The sequence below is a fragment of the Scyliorhinus torazame genome, chromosome 14, assembly GCF_047496885.1.
Source record: "Scyliorhinus torazame isolate Kashiwa2021f chromosome 14, sScyTor2.1, whole genome shotgun sequence".
Lineage (NCBI taxonomy): Eukaryota > Metazoa > Chordata > Chondrichthyes > Carcharhiniformes > Scyliorhinidae > Scyliorhinus > Scyliorhinus torazame.
Genome location: NC_092720.1, coordinates 71,242,192 through 71,267,778, shown reverse-complemented (window position 1 = coordinate 71,267,778; position 25,587 = coordinate 71,242,192). Strand labels below are relative to the sequence as shown.

Below are 25,587 nucleotides of genomic sequence, written 5' to 3'. Positions count from 1 at the left end.
CTGGCCATTGTTATTTATATTGTTTATATTACTGTGTAAAAGATACACAATACTGTTATGGTTGGCCAAAAATTTTGAATAAAATATATATTTTTAAAAAAGAGAGTGAAAAAATTGTCATTTGGGGATGAAATTCAATGGTGTTAAACCCAATGGTTACATTAAGATCATACCTGTCAGTGTCCTCCCAGTGCTAGAATTTGTGTCGTCGGTAGGAAGGCTTCTCGTTAATATAGGAAAGACCGGCACTGCTTTGGGCGCATTTCCAGTGCAAGCCTGCTTGGGGATAGTGTGGGATTGTTCAGGTAGCACACTTCTGACCCTAGACTAAAACAAATTCTTCTTCAGAGGCTCAGGGCGTTTTGCTGGGGTCTCCACTAAACAAGGCTCCATCTCTTCCTTTATGGAGGTCAATGCGCCTCATCTCATTTTGTGTATCAGCGTCCACTGATATGTCAGGCCCAACTGAACCTGAGGAGTGGTAACTCCTGGCTTAGTTAATCCCCTGCCTCTGTCCCCTTCTTACCTGTTAAGGGAAGATGATGGTTCTCTCCCATGCAAGGCAAGCAGGAAACGTTTAGAAACTCCAGATTTCTGAGTTGTTGAGCTAGTGTCTCAGCAGGAGTTACAGAAGAACACCTTGAGGAATGCCTTTTCACCATCTGGTTTACCACGAGTTATATTGCTGAAAAGAGAGACATGTTGCCAAAGTCTTGTACTGATCATGACAAATACAAAAATGACAAATTTCAAACGATCACAGCAGTTTGGCACCTTTTCTCTTATGGTGCAAATTATTGTGATTGCCTTTGTCCTGATGAGTGCCAGATGTAAAGCTTCAGCAACATGTCTCTCTTTTCAGCAATATTCAAGTTCTGTTCTGCCAAGCGACTAAAGTTAGAATTTAATGATGTATTTCTAAAGAGCAGAACAACCTATTAATTAGCTTTTTAAAAAAATGTGATTAAGAATTATAAAAAGGTTGCATTCATTCAGGTGCCAACTTATCATGAGTGCCTTGTGCAAAAGGTAATTGAGCAAATTTTGCACAATAAAAAAGCTAAATAAATGGTGATTGTTCAAGGTAACTCCTGACGACTTTGCAACGTGGACATAATTATTTTGATCACGATTCAGGAAAATGTCACCATTTGCCTTTCTCATGATAAAACAGGCAGCCGTGCAGCTGTGGTCAATTGACAATTTCGCAAAATGCACTTAAAATAGAAGTTACGAAGTAGAAGAAGGTCATTCAGCCCATCATGTTCATGTTGGCTGTCTGCAAGAGCAAGTCCACTAGTCTCAGAACCCTGCCTTTTCCCTGTGGCCGTGCAAATTTTCTCTAATTATTCAATTCCTTTTTGAAAGATCCTACCGATTTATCAGTGTTGAAAAGTTTCTTTTCTTTTCACTTTTGATGAAAACACCAAATTTAAATCCCAAGAATTTTTTGGGAATGCAAGTTTATGCGGAGTTTGGTAGTGATCAAAGTGATGTGTTTTTTCCCAATGGAAGAATCGCACGTTATGGTCGGGAAACCTGCCCTTCCCGCTGGCTGGGTCTCCCGGTCCTGTCGAAGGCGACCTCTCGCGGAGTGTTCTCTGGCAGCGGGCGGGCCAGACGTATAAAACTCTGTACACCTCATTGGAACAGGAAGATCCCGCTGGTGAACGTCCTCTGCCAGCAAACACGGTTGCGGGACAATCCCAGCCTATGCTCTTAGACCTACATGATTGTAAAATGTACTCATATTTGCTTGTTTCATTTTTCTTATTCACAATAGCGCCACTGGATAAAGCACCTCCCAGAGCAGATGTAGACTAGTTTGCATGATTTAATGGTATATCCTTCACAGAATTGTTACGGTACAGGAGGAGGCCTGCACACCGGCTCACGGAGGGTCATTATTAATGTCATTTTTCCACAGTTTTAATCTCTTGTTACCCTGATGTGTCGTGACCTAGTTGTTTCATGAGCACCTGACCTACTCCTTCCCTGCACCTTCCCTGCACCAATACCACTCCAGAATTTTTCCCCCTTGTTTTCTACCACCCTGACATCTCCACAAAATTTGTTTTGCTCTTTAGGATCCAAAATATGGCCTGCAGCCTAGTGATACGCTGGGGTAGTGGTTGCCTCAGGAATTTAGAACAGAATGCGTTTACCCGGAATAAAAATTGTGGAAAATAATTTTGCATTGGAAGCAGTATTTGAAAATGGCATTATACATAACACAACACAACCCCCTAATTAAAGGAACAAGGAAGAGAGAGCACCGGTTTAAAATAATTTGCAAAAGAAGCAAATGTGATGGGAGACAAAAAACTTTCACACGCGTGGTTCGGATCTGGAATGCTCTGCCTGGAAGTGTGGTGGAGGCAGGTTCAATTGAGGCATTCAAAAGTGCCTTAGATGGTTACTTGAATAGAAACAATGTACAGGGGTATGGGGGAAAGGCAGGGGTATGGCACTAAGTCATCATGCTCATTTGGAGAGCTGGTGCAGACCAGATGGGCCAAATGGCCTCCTTTTGCCCCATAACAATTCTGCCATTCTGTGAAGATATGAAAACAATGTCTTGTAGATGATTGAACTGAACATTCTGATCTTGCGCAGGGCCAAGTTAGGACGTGGACTCCTCTCAGGCCAGTACTCTAAACCTCCAATGAAATCTGAGGTTATTGAACAGGTGATGAAAGAAGAATACAAGGTATTTGATTATCTGTGTGCTAACCTGATACCTAGTATGTCAAAGACGGTGTGCCAAGTAAAATAACTGGTTTCACACCATATGGTATTGCATGCTGCAAATCTTAAAGAGACGTGTTGTGTGGCATTGACACAGCTTTGGGCATGTTGTGGCATGCTGAATGTGATGCAAGCAATTCTACTTTCAGTACTCCAAATAGTGGGGGCACTCAATGCCAAAGAGGTAACAAAGTCTCTGGAATTCATTTCAAATATTATTGTAAGTAACTTATGGGCAACTTTGCAGCCAAAAATGCTCCATCCTTCCGCTGCACATTTGCTGGAGCTCCAGTAGAAGGTTGGAAAATAGGCCAGTGCTCAGGCGCATGAGTCTCATACGAACATTGGGGATTCTGCCGGGTTTTCTAAGGAGAAGGGGCTACGTCAGGAGGGGAAAGGGACAAGGGTTAGGACTCCCATTCAAGAACCAACCAAAACAGCATTGGCAGCTGGTATGCCCAGAGAGAATAGGAATACTTTATCGTGAAGGGTGCACATGGGCTTCGCCTGAAGGTTCAGGCCAGGATCACTGCTTGGATTCAGGAATTTAATCCTAATTTTCTTTTAAGTTAATGCAGCTGTGAAAATGGTTCCCTAGTAAAGGAGGCTGCTGGGGAGCTCTTCAGGAGGATTGAGGAATAGGGGTGCTGACTACTACCCTTAAAAGGACATTTTATATTGTAGCTCTGTGGGCAGGCACATAGCTGAGATGCATACCAGGATGTGTAGGCATATATCATTACAATGTGAAATAAGGACCCTTCTGCTGACTCAGAAAAGCCCACTGGAATAAGTGACAGAGGCTATCTGAGAGGGATCCAGGTGTAATTGCTGGGGTCACTTTCCAACAGACTTTTAAGAGCTCTTAGCATTATGGAGACTTAAAAACAGTTTTATTTCTGGCAATATTCTCACACTCTACTGCTTCTACTTTTAATTGAAAACTGATCACTTCCATAAATATTTTAATTGGTTAGCTTCAAGTCAGAGCCATTTGAGTTTTTATTGTTCTATATGTATTTCCAAATTGAACATGCTGAGATGGTTGCAATGAACCAGGCCATTATTTGGGGGAAGTTTTTGATTGATTGAAATGACACTTTTTTCCTTGTGCAGAGAAGTATCATTTAATTGGTTACTGTACCCACTAGTTTTGTATTTGTTGAATTCTGGTTACCTTAACCTATTCTGAACTGAACTAATGAAGGATTATAAAAATGTTAAAGAAACATTGAGTGCCGCTGCCGAAATGACCTGTGTGCGGGGTCTACCTCCAGGGGCTTGGTGAAGCCCTCCTTGCTGACCAAACTCCCGAGCATCTGTGCATTGTATCCCAAGGGATTTCTTCCCTCCGTACCCTCCGTCAACCCCACAATCCTCAGGTTTGGCCGATGTGAACGGTTTTCTTGGTCGTTAACCTTGTCCATCAACCCCTTCTGGGTTATGACCAGCCTTGCCACCTCGGCCACGAGTGCCGCAATCTGGGGCCGGATTCTCCGATCCCCCCACAGGGTGGGAGAATCCCCGGGGGTGGCACGAATCCCGTCCCAACGCCGGCTGTCGTATTCTCCGGCGACGTTTTTCGGGCAGCGGGCGGGACTCACGCCACGCTGGTCGGGGGCCATTGGCAGCGGCTCTCCCAGCGATTCTCCGGGCCCCGCTGGGCCGAGTAGCCCTCCGTTTTTGGCCATGTCCCGCCGGCGTGGGTTACGCATGGTCCCACACCGCGGGACATGGCAGGTAAGTCAGCATGGGCAGTCCTGGGGGGGGGGGGGCCGATCCGACCCTGGGTATGCCCCCACGGTGGCCTGGTCCGCGATTGGGGCCCACCGATCTGCGGGCGGGCCTATTCCATGGTGGCACTTCTTCCTTCCGCGCCGGCCCCTGTAGGGCTCTGCCATGGCCGGCGCGGAGAAGAGAACCCACCATGCATGCGCCAAAATACCACGGCCGGTCTGCGCATGTGCGGAATCACGCCGGCGGTTCCGCGCATACATGAGATCACGATGGCCGTTCTGCGCATGCGCGACCTCACGCAGTCCCTTCGGTGCCGTCTGGAGCAGCGCCAACCCCTCCGGCGTCCACCTAGCCCCTGAGACAGGTGAGAATTCCTCACCTTGGGGGCCCTTTGACGCCGGAGTCGTGGCACCGGTTTTCCCGCAGGCATGGGGACATAGTCACCGGAAAGAAGGATCCCGGCCCTGGTCCCCTTGGTCCGTGGCGACTTTTTCGCGGTCCCATGTCGTCGCCTTCTGGGACTACCGCCTTCGCTCTATATTGCCCATTGCCTCTCTCATGGTGTCCGAAGCGGCCCCACTACCGCCACAACATCCACCATGTGGTATTTTATCATCTTCTCTCTATGTTTCTGGAACTCGGAGCTATTGAAGCCCATCATTCTGTCCATCAACGCCTGGGTCTGCACTGGGAACTCTGCGGGGTCACTCCTCACTGGTTCTGTGCCTCCATGTGTGTTTCCCTGTTCCGAGGCTGAGATTTCCTTCCCCTGGTCTCTACAGGCTTTTCGGCTGGGCGGCTGATTTTTTTTCCCATCCTGCCTGGCAGTGCGATCGGTGGGGCGTTGATTTTGGGGGGACTTCCTGAAACTCTGGTGCCCATTTGTTGGGGTCAAAAAGTCTTAGTCGGTGTTCTTAGACGAGAGCCACTTTTCGTGGGACTGCTCAGCTCATGGCCACCGCCGGAAGTCTGATAACTATACATTTAACGAGAAACATAAGGTTGTGGTTGTTGCCATGCTTGAATTGAATTAAATTGTAATTTAATCACTTTTATGGTGGAGTCCTGAGGAAGTAGTTCCGCTCTGCTTCACGTTGGAATTTATTCAGGCCTTGCCACTTTGATTTACATTCATAGTTTATCATAAATGATAGATGATTTATGCTTCACATTGATACTAAATCTGTGGATTGTGATTGCACACTGAATTTAATCGTTTGACATTAACGGCTTTATGAACATGAGGAACTCTACTCAGCACATGTGATTATCCCTCTGCAATGGTGTTTTATCTTGGTTCCCATTTCTCTGACAAAATAGCCTGGGTTTTAATTTAGAGGTTCCTCCTGTGCAGTGGGGCTGTTGTGAGTTTGGGAAACGTACAACAATAGATTTCCTGACTGTCTTTCAGAATTTGACTGCAAGATACCTTTGAGTCTGATTCCCACCCACAGGAAGCCTGATTACCAGATAGGTGGGCTTTTGGTTGGGAAGCCTGCTTTACAGGGTTTAGGACTGCTGCCTCACAGCACCAGGGAACCTGGTTCGATTCTGACCTTGGGTCACTGTCTGTGTGGAGTTTGCATGTTCTCCCTGTGTCTATGTGGGTTTCCTCCGGGTGCTCCGGTTTCCTCCCACAGTCCAAAGATGTGCAGGTTAGGTGGATTGGCCATGCTAAGTTGCCCTTAAAGGTTACATGGGGTTGCAGGCATATGGGGGGGGGAGAGGGGAGGAAGAGAGAGGGGGGGGCCCTGGGGCTAGGTAGGGCGCTCTTTCAGGGAGTTGGCATAGACCCGATGGTCCGAATGGCTTCCTTCTGCATTGTAGGGATTCTATGATAGAGCAGGCATAAGTGGAGGAGGGAGGGGGATTGTGGGGCGGTAGGAGGATTATTGGGAAAGTGGATCCAGATATTGGGAAGGCCTAGATTGGGGGTTGGAAAGGGATTAATGGTGGTTTGTGAGAAGCAGATAGTGGTTGGGGCAGGGTGGGGATTGAATGTGGTCAGGAGCAGTTAGAGGTCAGAGGGGTATTATGGTAAATACCACTGGTCACACACTACATGTATTATGGTACTGCCACTGTACTACAGTTAACACAGTAAATTCCTGCCAGCTGGCTCCTCCCAGCAGGCGCTGTATACAAGTGTATGCTCTCCTGCGCTGCTTCCATTCTGGTTCCAGATGCAGGAGGCTCAACATCTAGTGCAATAAAGCCTCAATTTATTGTACTAGAATTTTAGAGATGAACGTCTTAATCAAGCCTGATTGCCTGGAGCTGAACCCTCACGCAGCCACAGCCACCTTCAAGCACTGGCTAGCCTGCTTTGAAGGATACCTCTGAGCATCCACAGAAGCCCTCTCAGACCCGCAGAAGCTCCAGATCCTCTACTCACGGGTGAGCCCACAAGTTTTCCCCCTCATTCGGGATGCACCCACCTACACGGAAGCGATGACGCTACTAAAAGGACAGTACATCAGGACTGTGAATCAGGTGTTCGCCAGGCACCTCCTGGCCATGAGACGGCAACTCTCGGGGCAGTCTCAGGACGATTTCTTCCGTGCTCTCCGGATACTTGGTTGGAACTGTAATTGCCAGGCAGTGTCGGCAGTCCAACACACAGAACTGCTGATCAGAGACGCTTATGTCACGGGCATTAACTCCAATTACGTTCGCCAACGGTTATTGGAAGGGGGTACGCTCGACCTTACAGAGACCGTGCAGCTCGCTAACTCCCTAGAAGTGGCCTCCCGCAATCTAGAGTCCTACACCTCCGACCGCGCGGCATCCTCGTGGGCATCATGGGCCCCCCCATCTTCCGACTCAGGTACGCCGCAAGCCTACGGCGTGCGGCAGCCAGCCAACTCCGGAGGCCCCAAATGCTATTTTTGTGGCCAGAAGAAGCACCCCAGACAACGCTGCCCAGCGCTGAGCGCGACCTGCAACGTGTGTGGCAAGAAGGGCCACTTCGTCTCCATTTGCCAGTCCCGATCGGTCGCTGCCGTTTCCAGGCCCAGCATCACTACACCCCCCATGTGCGATCCAGGGGCGCCAAATCTTCGCCGCCGCCCGCCACGTGCGGCCCGTGGGCGCTGCCATCTTGGACGTTGTGTGCCGCCACCTTCGACGACATCGTGGACCGCGCCTCAGGATCCCTGCTCGCCTGACCGTTCGCGGCCCGCCGATACCTTCGCCACCGCCGATCAGCCCAACATCTCCCACCATCTTCTGCAGCTCGCCTCCATCACCCTTGATCAGTCTCGGCCCCGCAACCTTGCGACCGCTACGACGACTGTAAGGATCATATGGCATGAGACGACCTGCCTCTTCGACTCCGGGAGCACAGAGAGTTTCATCCACCCTGCTACGGTAAGGCGCTGCTCCCTCCCGGTCCTCCCCGTCACCCAGAAAATCTCCCTGGCCTCTAGATCCCATTCTGTACGAATCCGGGGGGTACTGCGTCACGACCCTCTCCGTACAGGGGGTAGAGTATAGCAACTTCAGACTCTACGTCCTCCCCCACCTCTGCGCTGCTCTGTTACTAGTTCTCAATTTTCAGTGCCACCTCCAAAGCCTTACTCTGAAGTTCGGCGGACCCCTGCCCCCCCTCACCGTCTGTGGCCTCAGGACCCTGAAGGTCGATCTGCCCTCACTTTTCGCAAACCTCACGCCGGACTGTCAGCCCGTCGCCACGAGGAGCAGACGGTACAGTGCACAGGACAGGACCTTTATCAGGTCGGAAGTCCAATGGAAGTCCCTAACTTGAAGGTGGTTTGTGGAGGAGCTGTTGTCAAGTGACACTTAAACCCGAAACACTTCTTCAGTGTTTCCCTCCCTACCCCCTCCTCTAACCAAAAAACCCCCAACTGCTGTCAAGAACAAGAGGAAGGCTTGAGGGCAGGTAGAAGTCGAAAGAGGTTGAACCGTGACATCACAGCCTGCAGGTAAGGGACTGGCTGGTGACTGGTAAGTAGTTTTTCTTTTATTTTCCCTCGGGTGTTATCGTGCGGGGCGCAGAGGTTGCTGAGTGAGTGCTTGCTGAGAAGGGGAGTGAATAACAGGTGAGCTCTTTCTTTCTTTCTTCTATTTTTATCTAGAGGGGATGGCAGGGAAGGCAGTACAATGTTCCTCCTGCAGAATGTTTGAGGTGAGGGACGCCGTCAGTGTCCCTGCTGATTTCATCTGTGGGAAGTGCACCCATCTCCAGCTCCTCAGAAACCGCGTTAGGGAACTGGAGCTGGATGAACTTCGGATCATTCGGGAGGCAGAGTTGGTCATAGATAGAAGCTTCAGGGGTGTAGTTACTCTGAAGAATAAAGATAGATGGGTGACGGTGAGAGGGACTAGGAGGAAGCAGTCAGTACAGGGATCCCCTGTGGTCGTTCCCCTTAGTAACAAGTATACCGCTTTGGATACTGTTGGGGACGACGACTTACCAGGGGTAAGCCATGGGGTACAGGTCTCTGGCACAGAGTCTGTCCCTGTTGCTCAGAAGGGAAGGGGGGAGAGGAATAGAGCATTCGTCATTGGAGACTCCAAAGTTAGGGGGATAGATAGGAGATTCTGTGGGAACGAGAGAGACTCGCGGTTGGTGTGTTGCCTCCCAGGTGCCAGGATGCGTGATGTCTCGGATCGTGTTTTCGGGATCCTTCAGGGGGAGGGGGAGCAGCCCCAAGTCATGGTCCACATAGGTACCAACGACATTGGTAGGAAAATGGATAGGGATGTAAGGCAGGAATTCAGGGAGCTAGGGTGGAAACTTAGATCTAGGACAAACAGAGTTATTATCTCTGGGTTGTTACCCGTGCCGCGTGATAGCGAGACGAGGAATAGGGAGAGGGAGGAGTTGAACACGTGGCTACAGGGATGGTGCAGGAGGGAGGGTTTCAGATTTCTGGATAATTGGGGCTCATTCTGGGTCGGTGAGACCTCTACAAACGGGACAGTCTACACCTGGACCAGAGGGGTACCAATATGCTGGGGGGGAAATTTGCTAATGCTCTTCGGGAGGGTTTGAACTTGTTCAGCAGGGGCTTGGGAACCCGAATTGTAGCTCCAGTACACAGGAGGTTGAGAGTAGTGAGGTCATGAATAAGGTTTCAAAGTTGCAGGAGTGTACCGGCAGGCAGGAAGGTGGTTTAAAATGTGTCTTCTTCAATGCCAGGAGCATCCGGAATAAGGTGGGTGAACTTGCGGCATGGGTTGGTAACTGGGACTTCGATGTGGCCATTTCGGAGACATGGATAGCGCAGGGACAGGAATGGGTGTTGCAGGTGCCGGGGTTTAGATATTTCAGTAAGCTCATGGAAGGTGGTAAAAGAGGGAGAGGGGTGGATTTATTAGTCGAGGACAGTATTACGGTGGCAGAAAGGGCGTTTGATGAGGACTCTTCTACTGAGGTAGTATGGGCTGAGGTTAGAAACAGGAAAGGAGAGGTCACCCTGTTAGGGGTTTTCTATAGGCCTCCGAAAAGTTGCAGAGATGTAGAGGAAAGGATTGCAAAGATGATTCTGGATAGGAGTGAAAGTAACAGGGTAGTTGTTATGGGGGACTTTAACTTTCCAAATATTGACTGGAAACGCTATAGTTCGAGTGCTTTAGATGGGTCTGTTTTTGTCCAATGTGTGCAGGAGGGTTTCCTGACACAGTATGTAGATAGGCCAATGAGATGCGAGGCCATATTGGATTTGGTACTGGGTAATGAACCAGGACAGGTGTTAGATTTGGTGGTAGGTGAGCACTTTGGTGATAGTGACCACAATTCGATTACGTTTACTTTAGTGATGGAAAGGGATAGGTATATACCGCAGGGCAAGAGTTATAGCTGGGGGAAAGGCAATTATGATGCGATGAGACAAGACTTAGGATGCATCGGATAGCGAGGAAAGCTGCAGGGGATGGGCACAATGGAAATGTGGAGCTTGTTCAAGGAACAGCTACTGCGTGTCCTTGATAAGTATGTACCTGTCAGGCAGGGAGGAAGTGGTCGAGCGAGGGAACCGTGGTTTACTAAAGCAGTTGAAACTTGTCAAGAGGAAGAAGGAGGCTTATGTACAGATGAGACATGAAGGTTCAGTTAGGGCACTCGAGAGTTACAAGTTAGCTAGGAAGGACCTAAAGAGAGAGCTAAGAAGAGCCAGGAGGGGACATGAGAAGTCTTTGGCAGGTAGGATCAAAGATAACCCTAACGCTTTCTATAGATATGTCAGGAATAAACGAATGACTAAGGTAAGAGTAGGGCCAGTCAAGGACAGTAGTGGGAAGATGTGCTTGGAGTCCGAGGAGATAGGAGAGGTGCTAAATGAATATTTTTCGCCAGTATTCACACATGAAAAAGACAATGTTGTCGAGGAGAAAACTGAGATTCAGGCTACTAGACTAGAAGGGCTTGAGGTTCATAAGGAGGAGGTGTTAGCAATTCTGGAAAGTGTGAAAATAGATAGGTCCCCCGGGCCGGATGGGATTTATCCTAGGATTCTCTGGGAAGCCAGGGAGGAGATTGCTGAGCATTTGGCTTTGATCTTTAAGTCATCTTTGTCTACAGGAATAGTGCCAGAAGACTGGAGGATAACAAATGTTGTCCCCGTGTTCAAGAAGGGGAGTAGAGATAACCCCGGTAACTATAGACCAGTGAGCCTTACTTCCGTTGTGGGCAAAGTCTTGGAAAGGTTTGTAAGAGATAGGATGTAGATAGACTGTGATCACAACTCAGCCTTTTTGACCTTTCAACAGCTTTTGGCCTGGTCAACTATTTTTCTGAAGAATTATCTCATTATTGGCCGAATAGCAAAGTGGGTGGGAAAAATAGGATGGAATCCGTCGGCCCCAAGAGAGGCTTCTAAGAGAGGCCCCTAAGAGACAGGATGTATAATCATCTGGAAAGGAAGAATTTGATTTGAGAGAGTCAACACGGTTTTGTGAAGGGTAGGTCGTGCCTCACATACCTTATTGAGTTCTTTGAGAAGGTGACCAAACAGGTGGATGAGGGTAAAGCAGTTGATGTGGTGTATATGGATTTCAGTAAAGCGTTTGATAAGGTTCCCCACGGTAGGCTACTGCAGAACATACGGAGGCATGGGATTCAGGGTGATTTAGCAGTTTGGATCAGAAATTGGCTAGCTGGAAGAAGACAAAGGGTGGTGGTTGATGGGAAATGTTCAGACTGGAGTTCAGTTACTAGTGGTGTACCACAAGGATCTGTTTTGGGACCACTGCTGTTTGTCATTTTTATAAATGACCTGGAGGAGGGCGTAGACGGATGGGTGAGTAAATTTGCAGATGACACTAAAGTCGGTGGAGCTGTGGACAGTGCGGAAGGATGTTACAAGTTACAGAGGGACATAGATAAGCTGCAGCGTAGGGCTGCGAGGTGGCAAATGGAGTTTAATGCAGAAAAGTGTGAGGTGATTCATTTTGGAAGGAATAACAGGAAGATAGAGTACTGGGCTAATGGTAAGATTCTTGGCAGTGTGAATGAGCAGAGAGATCTCCGTGTCCATGTACATAGTTCCCTGAAAGTTGCCACCCAGGTTGAGAGGGTTGTTAAGAAGGCGTATGGTGTGTTAGCTTTTATTGGTAGAGGGATTGAGTTTCGGAGCCATGAGGTCATGTTGCAGCTGTAGAAAACTCAGGTGTGGCCGCATTTGGAGTATTGCGTGCAATTCTGGTCGCCGCATTATAGGAAGGATGTGGAAGTATTGGAAAGGGTGCAGAGGAGATTTACCAGAATGTTCCCTGGTATGGAGGGAAGATCTTATGAGGAAAGGCTGAGGGACTTGAGGCTGTTTTTGTTAGAGCGAAGAAGGTTAAGAGGTGACTTAATTGAGGCATACAAGATGATCGGAGGATTGGATAGGGTGGACAGTGAGAGCCTTTTTCCTCGGATGGTGATGTCTAGGACGAGGGGAATCATAGAATTTACAGTGATGAAGGAGGCGATTCGGCCCATCGAGTCTGCACCAGCTCTTGGAAAGAGCACCCTTCCCAAGCCCACACCCCCACCCTATCCCCATAACCCAGTAACCCCACCCAACACTAATGGCAATTTTGGACAATAAGGGCAATTTAGCATGGCCAATCCACCTAACTTGCACATCTTTGCACTGTGGGAGGAAACCGGAGCACCCGGTGGAAACCCACGCACACACGGGGAGAACGTGCAGACTCCACACAGACAGTGACCCAAGCCGGGAATTGAACCTAGGACCCTGGAGCTGTGAAGCAATTGTACTAACCACTGTGCTACTGTGCTGCCCTTAGCTTTAAATTGAGGGGAGCTAGATATAGGACAGATGTCAGAGGTAGGTTCTTTACTCCGAGAGTAGTAAGGGTGTAGAATGCCCTGCCTGCAACAGTGGTGGACTCGCCAACACTAAGGACATTCAAATGGTCATTGGATAGACATATGGATGATAAGGGAATGGTGTAGATGGGCTTTAGAGTGGTTTCACAGGCCGGCGCAACATCGAGGGCCGAAGGGCCTGCACTGCGCTGTAATGTTCTATGTTTCTATGGGAGGGGGTAATTGAAGCCAGTAACAGCCCCTGGAGAGCTCAAGTGGTGGTAGTTAAGACTGGGGAGAAACGGACTTCCGGTTGTGGCTATGCGGAGCTAAGTTGCACGTTCGGCAGCTCCCGCCAGAAACGGACGTTTGGGCTCTTTTTAGGGGCCCCAGCGGCATTTGTTCGATGGTTCCCAGTTTGGGAAGGTGATAGTAACATTTCCCCGGCATTGTATGGATTGGACCAGGAGTGGAGCGGTGAAAAAAGTAGTTTTGGAGTGGCGAAAAGTGCGAGGGAGGAAAATCAAGATGGCGGCGGGTGGAGGCCAGGTAGCGTGGGCGCAGTGGTCGCAGGAACAGCAGGAGTTTCTCCAGCGCTGCATCACGGAATTGAAGGCAGAGCTGTTGGGGCCGATGAAGGCTTCGATTGACAAGCTGTTCGAGACCCAGAAGGCCCAAGGGGCAGCAATCCGGGAGGTCCGGGAAAAGGCCTCGGAGAACGAGGACGAGATCTTGGGCCTGGCGGTGAAGGTAGAGGCGCACGAGGCGATGCATAAGAAATGGCAGGAGAAGTTCGAGGACATGGAGAACCGGTCGAGGAGGAAGAACCTGCGGATTCTGGGTCTCCCGGAGGGAGTGGAGGGGTCGGATGCTGGAGCATACATGGTCACGATGCTGAACACGTTGATGGGCGCGGGGGCCTTCCCGGCGCCCTTGGAGCTGGAGGGGGCCCACCGAGTCCTGGCAAGGTGGCCCAAGCCCAATGAGCCGCCGCGGGCGGTGCTGGTGCGGTTCCACCGCTTTGTGGACAGGGAGTGTGTCCTAAGGTGGGCAAAGCAGGAGAGGAGCAGCAAGTGGGAGAATACAGAGGTCCGGATATACCAGGACTGGAGCGCGGAGGTGGCGAAGAAGAGGGCCGGGTACAATCAGGCTAAGGCAGCTCTGCGTCGGGAGGGGGTGAAATCTGGAATGTTGCAGCCGGTGGGACTGTGGGTCACTTTCAAGGACCGCCACCACTACTTCGAGACGCCGGAGGAGGCGTGGACCTTTATCCAGGCCGAAAAGTTGGACTCAGATTGAGGGTCGGTTGCGAGGGGATGTCGAGAAGGGATTGATGTGATTGTTGTGTTTTGGGGGGATGTTCTGTTCTGTTTGGTACTGTTTTTGTTTTTGGGTGCTGGGTGGGGTAGGGTGAAATGCTTCGTAGTGGGGGTTTGGTGAGAGTGTGCGCATCAGTGGTTGAAAGAGGGGGCCCCATTGGGGGGGAGAGGAGGGGGAGACCCGAGGTGGGGGAGCTGGGATCAGGCCGCGAAAGGGAGCTGCGCCTGAGGAGGCGGGGCCGGCTTGGTGGAAAGCGCGGGTTTTTTCTTCCCGCGCTAGGGAAGGAAGGGAGCGGGGTCAGGGGGAGGGGTGGTGCTGGAGTTCCACCCGCTGATGGACAGGAGGAGGGGGGGGGAGGGGAGATTCTCACACTGGGGGGGTCGATGGGGTGGCGGGAGCGGCCGGGGTCAGCTGACTTATGGGAGTTCTATGGGAGGAGCAACGCAGCTAGTGGGGGGTCCTAGCTGACGGGGGATGGGGTGGGGGGGGGGTGCTGGGTTGCTGCTGCATTGGCCAAAGGGGAGCTGGAGCCTGAAGAGAGAGTCTGGGTGGGGGGTCTGCCTCTGGGGGTAAACGGAGAGTGTGGGAGGCGCGGGCACGCGGCTGGCCTTGAAAGGGAGATGGCTAATCGGCAGGGGGGGGGGGGGCGGGGGGGGGGGCGGGGGGGGGGCAGGAAGCCCCCTTTTCCGGCTGATAACTTGGAATGTGAGAGGCCTGAACGGGCCGGTCAAGAGGGCCCGTGTGTTCGCGCATCTGAAGGGACTGAAGGCAGACGTGGTTATGTTCCAGGAGACGCATTTGAGGGTGGCAGACCAGGTTAGGCTGAGAAAGGGGTGGGTAGGGCACGTTTTCCACTCTGGGTTGGACGCAAAGAATCGAGGGGTGGCGATTTTGGTGGGGAAGCGGGTGTCGTTTGAGGCGCTGAGCATCGTGGCAGACAATGGAGGTAGGTATGTGATGGTGAGTGGTAAGCTGCAGGGGGTGCGGGTGGTCTTGGTGAATGTGTATGCCCCGAATTGGGACGATGCCGGATTTATGCGGCGCATGTTGGGCCAGATTCCGCACCTGGAGGCAGGGAGCTTGATAATGGGGTGGGGGTGGGGTGGGGGACTTTAATACGGTACTGGATCCAGCATTGGACCGCTCTAGATCCAGGATGGGTAAAAGGCCGGCGGCGGCCAAGGTGTTGAGGGGGTTTATGGACCAGATGGGAGGAGTGGGCCCATGGAGGTTTGTTAGGCCGAGGGCCAGGGAACTCTCTTTTTTTCCCACGTCCATAAAGCCTACTCCCGGATTGACTTCTTCGTTTTGAGCAGGGCGCTGATCCCGAGGGTGGAGGACACGGAGTATTCGGCCATAGCCATCTCAGACCATGCCCCGCACTGGTTGGAGCTCGAGCTAGGGGAGGTGAGGGACCAGCGCCCGCTGTGGCGCCTAGAGGTGGGTTTGCTGTCGGATGAGGAGGTGAGCGGGCGGATCCGGGGGTGCATTGAAAGGTACCGAGAGGTGAACGATAATGGGGAGGTGCAGGTAGGGGTGGTCTGGGAGGCGCTGAAGGCGGTGATTAGGGGAGAGCTAATCTCCTCTAGGGCCCACAAGGAGGGGAAGGAGAGGAGAGAGGGGGAGAGGTTGGTGGGGGAGATTTTAAGGGTAGCTAGGGGATATGCAGAGGTCCCGAGGAGGACTATTCGAGGAGCGACGATGCCTCCAGGCCGAGTTTAACCTGTTGACTACCAAGAAGGCGGAGGTGCAGTGGAGGAAGGCGCAAAGGGCGGTGTATGAATACGGGGAGAAGGCTAGCCAGATGCTGGCACCAGCTTCGGAAGCAGGAGGCGGCGAGGGAGATTGGAGGAGCTAGGGGGGGGAACACGGTGTAGAGTGCGGTGGGAATAAATGGGGTATCTAGAGACTTCTATGAGGGGCTGCATAGGTCTGAGCCCCGACGGAGGAGGGGGGGATGCGTCATTTTCTGGACCGGCTGAGGTTCCCGAGGGTAGAGGAGGGGCAGGTGGCGGGGCTTGGGGCACCGGTAGGTGGCTGGAGGAGCTGACTACGGGGCTGGGAGTATGCAGGCGGGGAAGACACCGGGGCCAGATGGGTTCCCAGTGGAATTTTACTGGAAGTATATGGACCTGTTAGGCCCACTACTAGTGAGGACTTTTAATGAGGCGAGGGAGGGGGTGTCCTACCCCCGACGATGTCCAGGGCGCTGATCTCGCTGATCTTGAAGCGGGACAAGGACCCTTTACAGTGTTGTTCATATAGGCCAAAATTTTGGGGCAGTGGAGACGCCATGGGGGGAGGTAGAGGCTTCGGTGTGGTCCCCGATCCGAGAGAACCATCGGTTTGTCCCGGGGAGAATGGATGGGGGGTTCCTGAGTTGGCACAGGGCAGGTATTAGAAGGATGGGGGACCTGTTTATAGATGGGACGTTTGCGAACCTTGGGGCGTTGGAGGAAACATTTGGGCCCCCCCCTGGAAATGCCTTCAGGTACATGCAGGTAAGGGAGTTTGTAAGACGGCAGGTGAGGGAATTTCCGCTGCTGCCAGCACGTAGGATCCAGGATAGGGTGCTCTCGGGGGTGTGGGTTGGAGAAGGCAAGGTCTTGGCGATCTACCAGGAGATGCAGGAGGAGGAGGAGGCCTCGGTGGAGGAGCTGAAAGGTAAATGGGAGGAGGAGCTGGGGGAGGAGATAGACGAGGGTTCGTGGGCGGACCCCCTGGGTAGGGTAAATTCTTCCTCCTCTTGCGCCAGGCTTAGCCTGTGTAGCGCAACAATTACTCAAGTCGAGAAGAAATGAAAGATATGTAGAACTCGTTTGGCGATTCTCTGGGGATTTGCCGTCTCGTCGCGAGTCGGTGGCGTGCGTTCACGGGTACCGTACTACCCCTAATACATACCACCACAGCCTGATACAATTTAAGGTTCTGCACAGGGCGCAAATTACTGGGGCAAGGCTGAGTCGTTTTTTTGGAGTGGAGGACAGGTGTGTGAGGTGTTCGGGGAGCCCAGCAAATCATGCCCACATGTTCTGGGCATGCCCAGCGCTGGATGGGTTCTGGAGGGGCGTTGCGAGGACGGTGTCTAAGGTGGTAAACACCCGGGTTAAGCCGAGTTGGGGGCTCGCACTATTTGGGGTATCGGACGAGCCGGGAGTGCAGGAGGCGAAAGAGGCCAGTATTCTGGCCTTTGCGTCCCTGGTAGCCCGGCGGAGGATTCTGCTACAGTGGAAAGATGCGAGGCCCCCAAGCGTGGAAGCCTGGATCAGCGACATGGCAGGGTTCATTAAATTGGAGGGTAAAATTTGCCTTAAGAGGATCTGTGCAAGGGGTCTTCAGGCAGTCGCAACCGTTCCTAGACTTTCTAGCGGAGCGTTAGGAGGTGGTCAGCAGCAGCAGCAACCTGGAGGAGGGGGGGGGATACTTTGTGTTTACTACTGTGCTTATTATCGTTTAATGGGGGGCTTGTATATTGGGGGAATACGTGACATAGTTATAAGATGTTTATTTATGTGTTCTTTCTTTTTTCTTATTTCTGTAAGGGGGGGGGTTTGTTGAAAATATGTAAAAATTTGAATTAAAACCCCCTCCCACGCATATCCAACATGGTCAATCAGATTGCGCAGTATCTAGTCTTCTCCACAGTTGACTTGAAGTCCGCCTATCACCAGCTCCCCGTCCGCCTGGAGGACCGCCTCTGCATTCGAAGCAGATGGCCGCCTCTTTCAGTTCCTCAGGGTTCCCTTCGGCGTCACCAATGCGGTCTCGGTCTTCCATCGAGAGATGGACCGCACCGAATGGTTGACCAGTACGGGCTGCGGGCCACGTTCCCGTACCTAGACAATGTCACCATCTGCAGCCACGACCAGCAGGACCACGACGCGAATCTCCAGAAATTCCTCCATACCGCCAAATTCCTTAACCTCACCTACAATAAGGAGAAATGCGTTGTCCGCTCCACCTGCTGAGCTATTCTTGGCTACGTTGTGGAAAATGGAGTCCAAGGGCCCGACCCCGACCTCATGCGCCCCCTCCTGGAACTCCCCCTCCCCCACTGCCCCAAGGCCCTGAAACAATGTCAGAGGTTCTTCTCATATTACGCCCAGTTGGTCCCTAATTATGCGGACAAGGCCCGCCCACTCATCAAGTCCACAGTTTTTCCCCTGACGGCTGAGGCCTGCCGGGCCTTCAACCACATCAAGGCAGACATCACCAAAGCCACGATCACGCGGTCGACGGGACCCTCCCCTTTCAGGTGGAGAGCGATGCATCGGACGTGGCTCTGGCCGCCACCCTCAACCGGGCGGGCAGACCCGTGGCTTTCTTCTCCCGCATCCTTCATGCCTCCGAAATTCGGTACTCCTCTGTCGAAAAGGAGGCCCAAGCCATTATAGAAGCTGCGCGACATTGGCGGCATTACCTGACGGCAGGAGATTCACTCTCCTCACTGACCAACGGTCGGTTGCCTTCATGTTTAGCAATACACAGCGGGGCAAGATCAAGAACGACAAGATCTTGAGGTGGAGGATCGAGCTCTCCACCTATAACTACGAGATCTTCTATCGCCCGGGGATGCTCAATGAACCCCCAGATGCCCTATCCCGCAGTACATGTGCCAGCGCACAAGTGGACCGACTCCAGGCTCTCCGCAATGATCGCTGCCACACGGTTCTTCCATTTTATCAGGCCCGCAACCTGCCCTACTCCATCGAGGAGGTCAGGACCGTGGCCAGGGACTGCCAAGTCTGCGCGGAGTGCAAGCCGCACTTCTACCGGCCAGACAGTGCGCATCTGGTGAAGGCCTCCCATCCCTTTGAGCGCCTCAGCATTGACTTCAAAGGGCCCCTCCACTCCACTGACCGTAACATGTACTTTCTCAATATCATTGAGTACTCCCGTTTCCCATTCGCCATCCCATGCCCCGGCATGACGTCTACCAAGGTCATCAAGGCCCCACACACCATCTTCTCCTTGTTCAGTTTCCCCACCTACATCCATAGCGATCGGGGATCCTCCTTCATGAGTGATGAGCTGCGTCAGTCCCTGCTCAGCAAGGGCATCGCCTCGAGCAGGACGACCAGCTACAACCCCCAGGGAAACGGGCAGGTGGAGAGGGAGAACGCAACGGTCTGGAAGGCCGTCCTGCTGGCCCTTTGGTCTAGGAATCTCCCGGTCTCCCGCTGGCAGGAGGTCCTCCCCGATGCACTCCACTCCATCCGGTTGCTCCTGTGCACTGCTACTAATAAGACCCCTCACGAACATGTGTTTGCCTTCCCTAGGAAGTCCACCTCCGGGGTCTCGCCCCCAACCTGGCTGACAGTTCCTGAGCCCGTCCTCCTCCGGAAGCATGCGAGGAGTCATAAATCGGATTCCTTTGTAGAAAAAGTCTTCCTCCTCCATGCAAATCCACAATACGCCTACATGGCACACCATGACGGGCGACAGGGCACAGTCTCCCTCCGGACCTGGCACCCGCTGGGTCCCCACCCACAACCACCAGCACCTCCGACCCGGTACCGTCCCCTCCCCCTCTGGTTGCCTCCCCCGCCCCTGCGCCGTTCACCCTCCCACCAGCGACCCTCACCGCAGCCCCCACCCCAGCAGCATCCGTCCCCTCACCGGATCCACTACTGGGTGAAGTAGGCTCCCGGAGTCGCAGGTACCCACATCGGCGCCCACACCACAACCAGGGCTGAGGCGATCGTGGAGGAGGGTCACAGCCCCCGACAGACTCAATCTGTAACGTGGTTTTTCACCCCCGCTGGACTTTTTTTAAACAGGGGGTGAATGTGGTAAACACCACTGGTCACACACTACGTGTATTACGGTACTGCCACTGTACTACAGTTAACACAGTAAATCCCAGCCTGCTGGCTCCTTCCAACTGGCGCTGTATAAAAGTGTACACTCTCCTGCGTTGCTTCCATTCTGGTTCCAGCTGCAGGAGGCTCAACATCTAGTGCAGTAAAGCCTCAATAGTTTCACCATTTCGTCTCGTGGTCATTGATGGTACATATCAGGTATCTGGTGGCTTGGAGAGACAGACAGATTGCAATGGTTGGTTCACTAACTAGTTTGTTAGGCCTGAAGGAAACACGGTTGCTCCTTCTGACCCAAAAGCAGCCATGGAAAATCCCCCAGCTCATGGATCCTGCCTTTCTTTATCTCCTTTTAGCTGCTGAGTTCCCTGAGGCCAGGGCAACCCTGTGGTTAAAAATAGAATGACTGTTAAAATGAAGGCAGCCTCATTATAATATTTAAATGATCAAACCCATGAGCAGGTGGCTTGCATATCCCTTGTGCTATCTCTGTTAAAATCAAGAGAGATTTAAATGGATTGAGTTTCAGTTACAGCTTTTTTGCATTTTAACCTCCCCAAGTCACCTGTTTTTGGGAGTTTAAATTCAGTGTAGTGATTGGATAATTTTTGGATTAGTGCAGTAACGTTTCAGAATATCTGCATCAAATTGTTCATTCTCCTGGATTACATCCTGTTTTGTGGTTCTAAATTGAACACCAAAAATGTGCAATAAATGCTGAGGTTATTTTCCCAATACAACATAGGCTCAAATAAAGTCTGGTTTATTTATGCACATGCGGCATGTCAAATAAGTAAGCAGTAACAGTTAAGATGGCCAGAAGGTACCAATATGAATGAATTTGTCTTGCAAATAAATTGTAAATTTTAATACTCCATGGCGGGATTCTCCGATTGGCGAAATCGTGTTCGGCGACCGACCAGAGAATCTACGTTTACGCTGGAATCGGGGATGGTGCCGTTTTTCCGATGCTCCACTCCCTCAAAAATCGGGGTACTCCACACCTTATTGATGGCCTCAGGGCATCACCCGAGGCCCTCCCCCGATGTTCTGCCCAGATGGGCCGAGTCCCCGACGGCGTGCGGCGTGTGTCCTCACAACGTTCGGGGATCTCACGTGGCGGCGCCGCCACAATCGAGGGGGGGGGGGACGGGGGGGGGACCCATTCCACTGGCAGGGGGGGATTCGGCGGGGACTGGTGGGGGGTTGTCTGGGAGTGGTGAGAGGGGTTACAGGGGGGCAGTTTTTGGCGGGCCACCGCCGTGCACATGCGCAGCCACGGACCTGCCCATTCTGCGGCCGTATCTGCAGGTGAAGCCGGAGGCTTTACGCGGCGCGGCTGCTAGCCCCCCACCGGGCAGAGGATTGGTGCGGGGGCGGCAACGACGTTCTGGTCGTAAGACCAGATGAATCCCGCGGACACAGCCGCAGAGTCGGAGAATTCAGCCCCATGTGTCTATTCAAACACCAGATAGTTAATTACTTTATAATTACTTCTGGCAGTTTAGTTTCTGCTTTTGTTTCCTCTATTTTACTTAAGCTCAGTAAGAAGTCTTACAACACCAGGTTAAAGTCCAACAGGTTTGTTTCAAACACTAGCTTTCGGAGCACTGCTCCTTCCTCAGGTCAGCTCATCGGGTCGCTCATCGCCTGCAACCGCCGACAGCCAGCCTCGGTCACGATTGACCAGTCTCGACTGCACAACCTCGCGACTGCTTCGACAAGGGTGAAGGTCAACGGGCACGAGATATCCTACCTTCTGGACTCCGGGAGCACTGAGAGCTTCATCCAACCCAATACGGTAAGGCGCTGCTCCCTTGCGGTACACCCCGCTAATCAAAGAATCTCCCTGGCCTCCGGATCCCACTCCGTGGCCATCCGGGGGTACTGCATCGCCACCCTCACCGTCCAGGATGTAGAGTTCAGCGGCTTCCAGCTCTACGTCCTCCCCAACCTCTGCGCTGCCTTGCTACTCGGCCTGGACTTCCAGTGCAACCTCCAGAGCCTAACCCTGAAATTTGGCGGGCCCCTACCACCCCTTACTGTTTGCGGCATCGCGACCCTTAAGGTCGACCCACCTTCCTTTTTGATAACCTCACCCTGGATTGCAAACCCATCGCCACCAGGAACAGACGGTACAGCGCCCAGGACAGGACCTTCATCAGGTCTGAGGTCCAGCGGCTGCTCCAGCGGCTGCTGCGTGAAGGTATCATCGAGGCCAGCAACAGCCCCTGGAGAGCCCAAGTGGTAGTGGTGAAAACCGGGGAGAAAAACAGGATGGTCGCTGACTACAGTCAGACCATCAATCGGTACACGCAGCTCGACGCGTACCCCCTCCCACGCATATCTGATATGGTCAATCAGATTGCACAGTAACGGGTCTTCTCGACAGTGGACCTGAAATCTGCCTACCACCAGCTCCCCATCCGTAAGGCGGACCGTCCATACACTGCGTTTGAAGCCGACGGCCGCCTTTACCATTTCCTTAGGGTTCCCTTCGGCGTCACCAACGGGGTCTCGGTCTTCCAACGGGAGATGAACCGAATGGTTGACCGGTATGGGCTGCGGGCCACTTTCCCGTGCCTGGATTACATCACCACCTGCGGCACGACCAGCAGGATCACGACGCTAACCTTTCTAAATTTCTCCACACCGCCACACTCCTCAACCTAACGTACAACAAGGAGAAGTGTGTGTTCAGCACGAACCAATTAGCCATCCTCGGCTATGTGGTTCAGAACAGAGTTCTAGGGCCCGACCCCGACCGCATGCTCCCCCTCATGGAACTCCCCCTCCCCCACTGCCCCAAGGTCCTCAAACGATGCCTGGGGTTCTTTTCGTACTACGCCCAGTGGGTCCCAAACTATGCAGCCAAGGCCCGCCCACTCATTCAATCCACTGCTTTCCCACTGACGGCCGAGGCTCACCAGGCCTTTAACCGTATCAAGGCCGACATCGCCAAGGCCGAGATGCACGCGGTCGACGAGACGCTCCCCTTCCAAGTCGAGAGCGATGCATTAGACGTCGCTCTGGCCGCCACCCTCAACCAGGCAGGCAGGCCCGTGGCATTCTTTTCCCGCACCCTCCATACCTCCGAAATTCGTCACTCCTCCGTCGAAAAGGAGGCCCAAGCGATCGTTGAAGCTGTGCGACATTGGGGGCATTACCTGGCCGGCAGGAGATTCACTCTCCTCACTGACCAACGGTCGGTTGCCTTCATATTTAACAACACACAGCGGGGTAAGATCAAAACTGATAAAATCTTGAGGTGGCGGATTGAGCTCTCCACCTACAATTCTGAGATTTTGTATTGCCCCGGTAAGCTCAACGAGACCCCGATGACCTGTCCTGAGCTACATGCCGGACCCTGAACGATGATCTCTGTCACCCAGGAGTCACCCACTTGTACCACTTCATTAAGGCCTGCAATCTGCCCTACTCCATCAAGGAAGTCAGGGCTATCACCAGAGACTACCAGGTCTGCGCGGAGTGTAAGCCGCACTTCTACCGGCAAGACTGTGCGCGCCTGGTGAAGGCCTCCCGCCCCTTTGAACGCCACAGCGTGGACTTCATAGGGCCCCTCCCCTCCACCGACCGCAACACCTACTTTCTTAATATGGTCGACGAGTATTCCCGATTCCCTTTCGCTGTCCCATGCCCCGATATGAAGCCTGCCACCGTCATCAAAGCCCTCAACACCATCTTCGCTCTGTTCGGTTCCCCGGCCTACGTCCACAGCGACCGGAGATCCTCATTTATGAGCGATGAGCTGCGCCAGTACCTGCTCAACAGGGGCATTGCCTCGAGCAGGACGAGCAGCTACAACCCCAAGGGAAACGGGCAGGTGGAGCGGGAGAATGGGACGGTCAGGAGAGCCTTCAAGCTGGCCCTACGGTCCAGAACTCTCCCTGCCTCCCGCTGGCAGGAGGTCCTCCCCGACGCACTTCATTCCATTCGGTCACTCCTGTGCACCGCGATTAATGAAACCCCCCATGAACGTCTCTTTGTCTTCCCCAGGAAGTCCACCTCCGGGGTTTTGCTCCCAACATGGCTGTTCTCCTGCGCAAGCACGTGCGGCTCCACAAGGCGGACCCGTTGGTTGAGATGGTACAGCTACTCCGTGCAGACCCGCAGTACACCTACGTAGCGTACCCCGACGGCGGCCAAGACACAGTCTCCCTCAGGGACCTGGCACCAACTGGGTCCCCACACACTGCCCCGGTGCCACCCTCCCTCCCCCCAGCGCACCCCACCGCAGCCCCCACTCCAGGACAACCCGTCCTCCCCTTGCTCCCACCCGGGGATGAAGAGGATTTTGACATGCTCCCGGAGTCACCGAAGACCAAGCCGACGCCTGAGTTGCCAGCAGCGCTGCGGCGCTCTCAACGACAGATCAAGGTGCCCGATTGTCTAAATTTGCAACCTTCTCTGTAATTTTAAAACCAATCTGTATGTATATAGTTTTCCACCACCCCCGCTGGACTCATTTTTAACAGGGGGTGAATGTGGTAGTCACCACTGTTGTATTATATTGTATATATGGGTATTATGGTAAGGCCCCTGTACTACAGGTACGGGGGTAGATCCCTGCCTGCTGGCTCCGCCCAGGAGGCGGAGTATAAATGTGTGTGCTCTCCGACCAGCAGCCATTTCGTCAGCTGCTGTAAGAGGCGACACATCTCTGTGTAATAAATCCTCGATTACATTCTACTCTCGTCTCGTTGTAATTGATAGTGCATCAATGTTCTTTAAAATATTAGTTTGGGGTCCTACGCCAGTTGTAGCGCCCTGTGTTGTGTGTACCTATGGTGAGATATGTTCTGTCCAAACTTTATCTATTGGTACAAAATGTCAAACGGCATAACCAGCAGCTTTTAAAGGGCAAGCTTGAGGCTGCTTCAGCAAATGGAGCATTATTTTTAGAATGGGTTTTGTGGGATCAAGTGCTCCTTCTAACTCCACAAAAAAGCCTTCAGACCAGTGCCAGCTAATCAATAACTGCACCACGAACAAGTCATTAAATTCTTTAACCTCTTCTACCACCCAGCGAGTTATTGGCAGTTTGCCCAACATATTTAAGTAATCGCTGACCATGAAAATGATCTGGGCCTCATGATGTAATGTAGACCCTGACAAAGCAGTGTAGAGCCTACCATTGTAGTGTAGGCCCTGTCACTGCCCACCCAATGTCTGCCCTTGTGAAAATCACCCCATTCGCTATGTTCCTATTTTTCTCTTGCTCTCTTGTCTTTTGTTTTCCTGATTTTACTCGTTAATGCTTAATTGTGCGTTTACTTTTTTAAAATTCCTTTCTATCTTTTGGCTCTACCGTGTGTCAACTCCAATGCCTATCTTCAGCCATAGAGTCTTTGGTCAGGACCGTGCCAGGTTTTGTGATACGCCAATAATAGAGGCTGTTGCTCTCACTGATGCTGCATTACTGATTTAAATTTGTATTTCCGTCAGAACATGTAGAACCTGAACATGTTGTGCCATTTCTTTGGAGTAAAAAGCTGCAGATTTATGACCATGGTTCAATAAGATATGAGGTTCCAATCAGGGGGAAGTGCTGAATGCAGGGAAGGAAATGCACCAAGAAATGAATGAGGCCTCACATCTCCTCATATCTTTTGATTGTTGAGTTTGAATTGACAATGGCAGAGGCCTGGAATTAAGCAGGTA

The 25,587-nt window shown here is 52.2% G+C and overlaps 1 protein-coding gene across 1 annotated transcript in view; it reads left to right on the top strand.

Annotated features, from left to right (window-relative positions):
* The window catches only part of LOC140389801 (ubiquitin carboxyl-terminal hydrolase 13-like), a 196,822-nt gene that overhangs the window by 88,879 nt on the left and 82,356 nt on the right, over positions 1 to 25,587 (top strand). Inside the window, exon 10 of the mRNA XM_072474337.1 lies at positions 2,617 to 2,710. Within this exon, the coding sequence (XP_072330438.1) occupies positions 2,617 to 2,710 (94 nt within the window). The remainder of the gene's footprint in view (positions 1 to 2,616; positions 2,711 to 25,587) is intronic.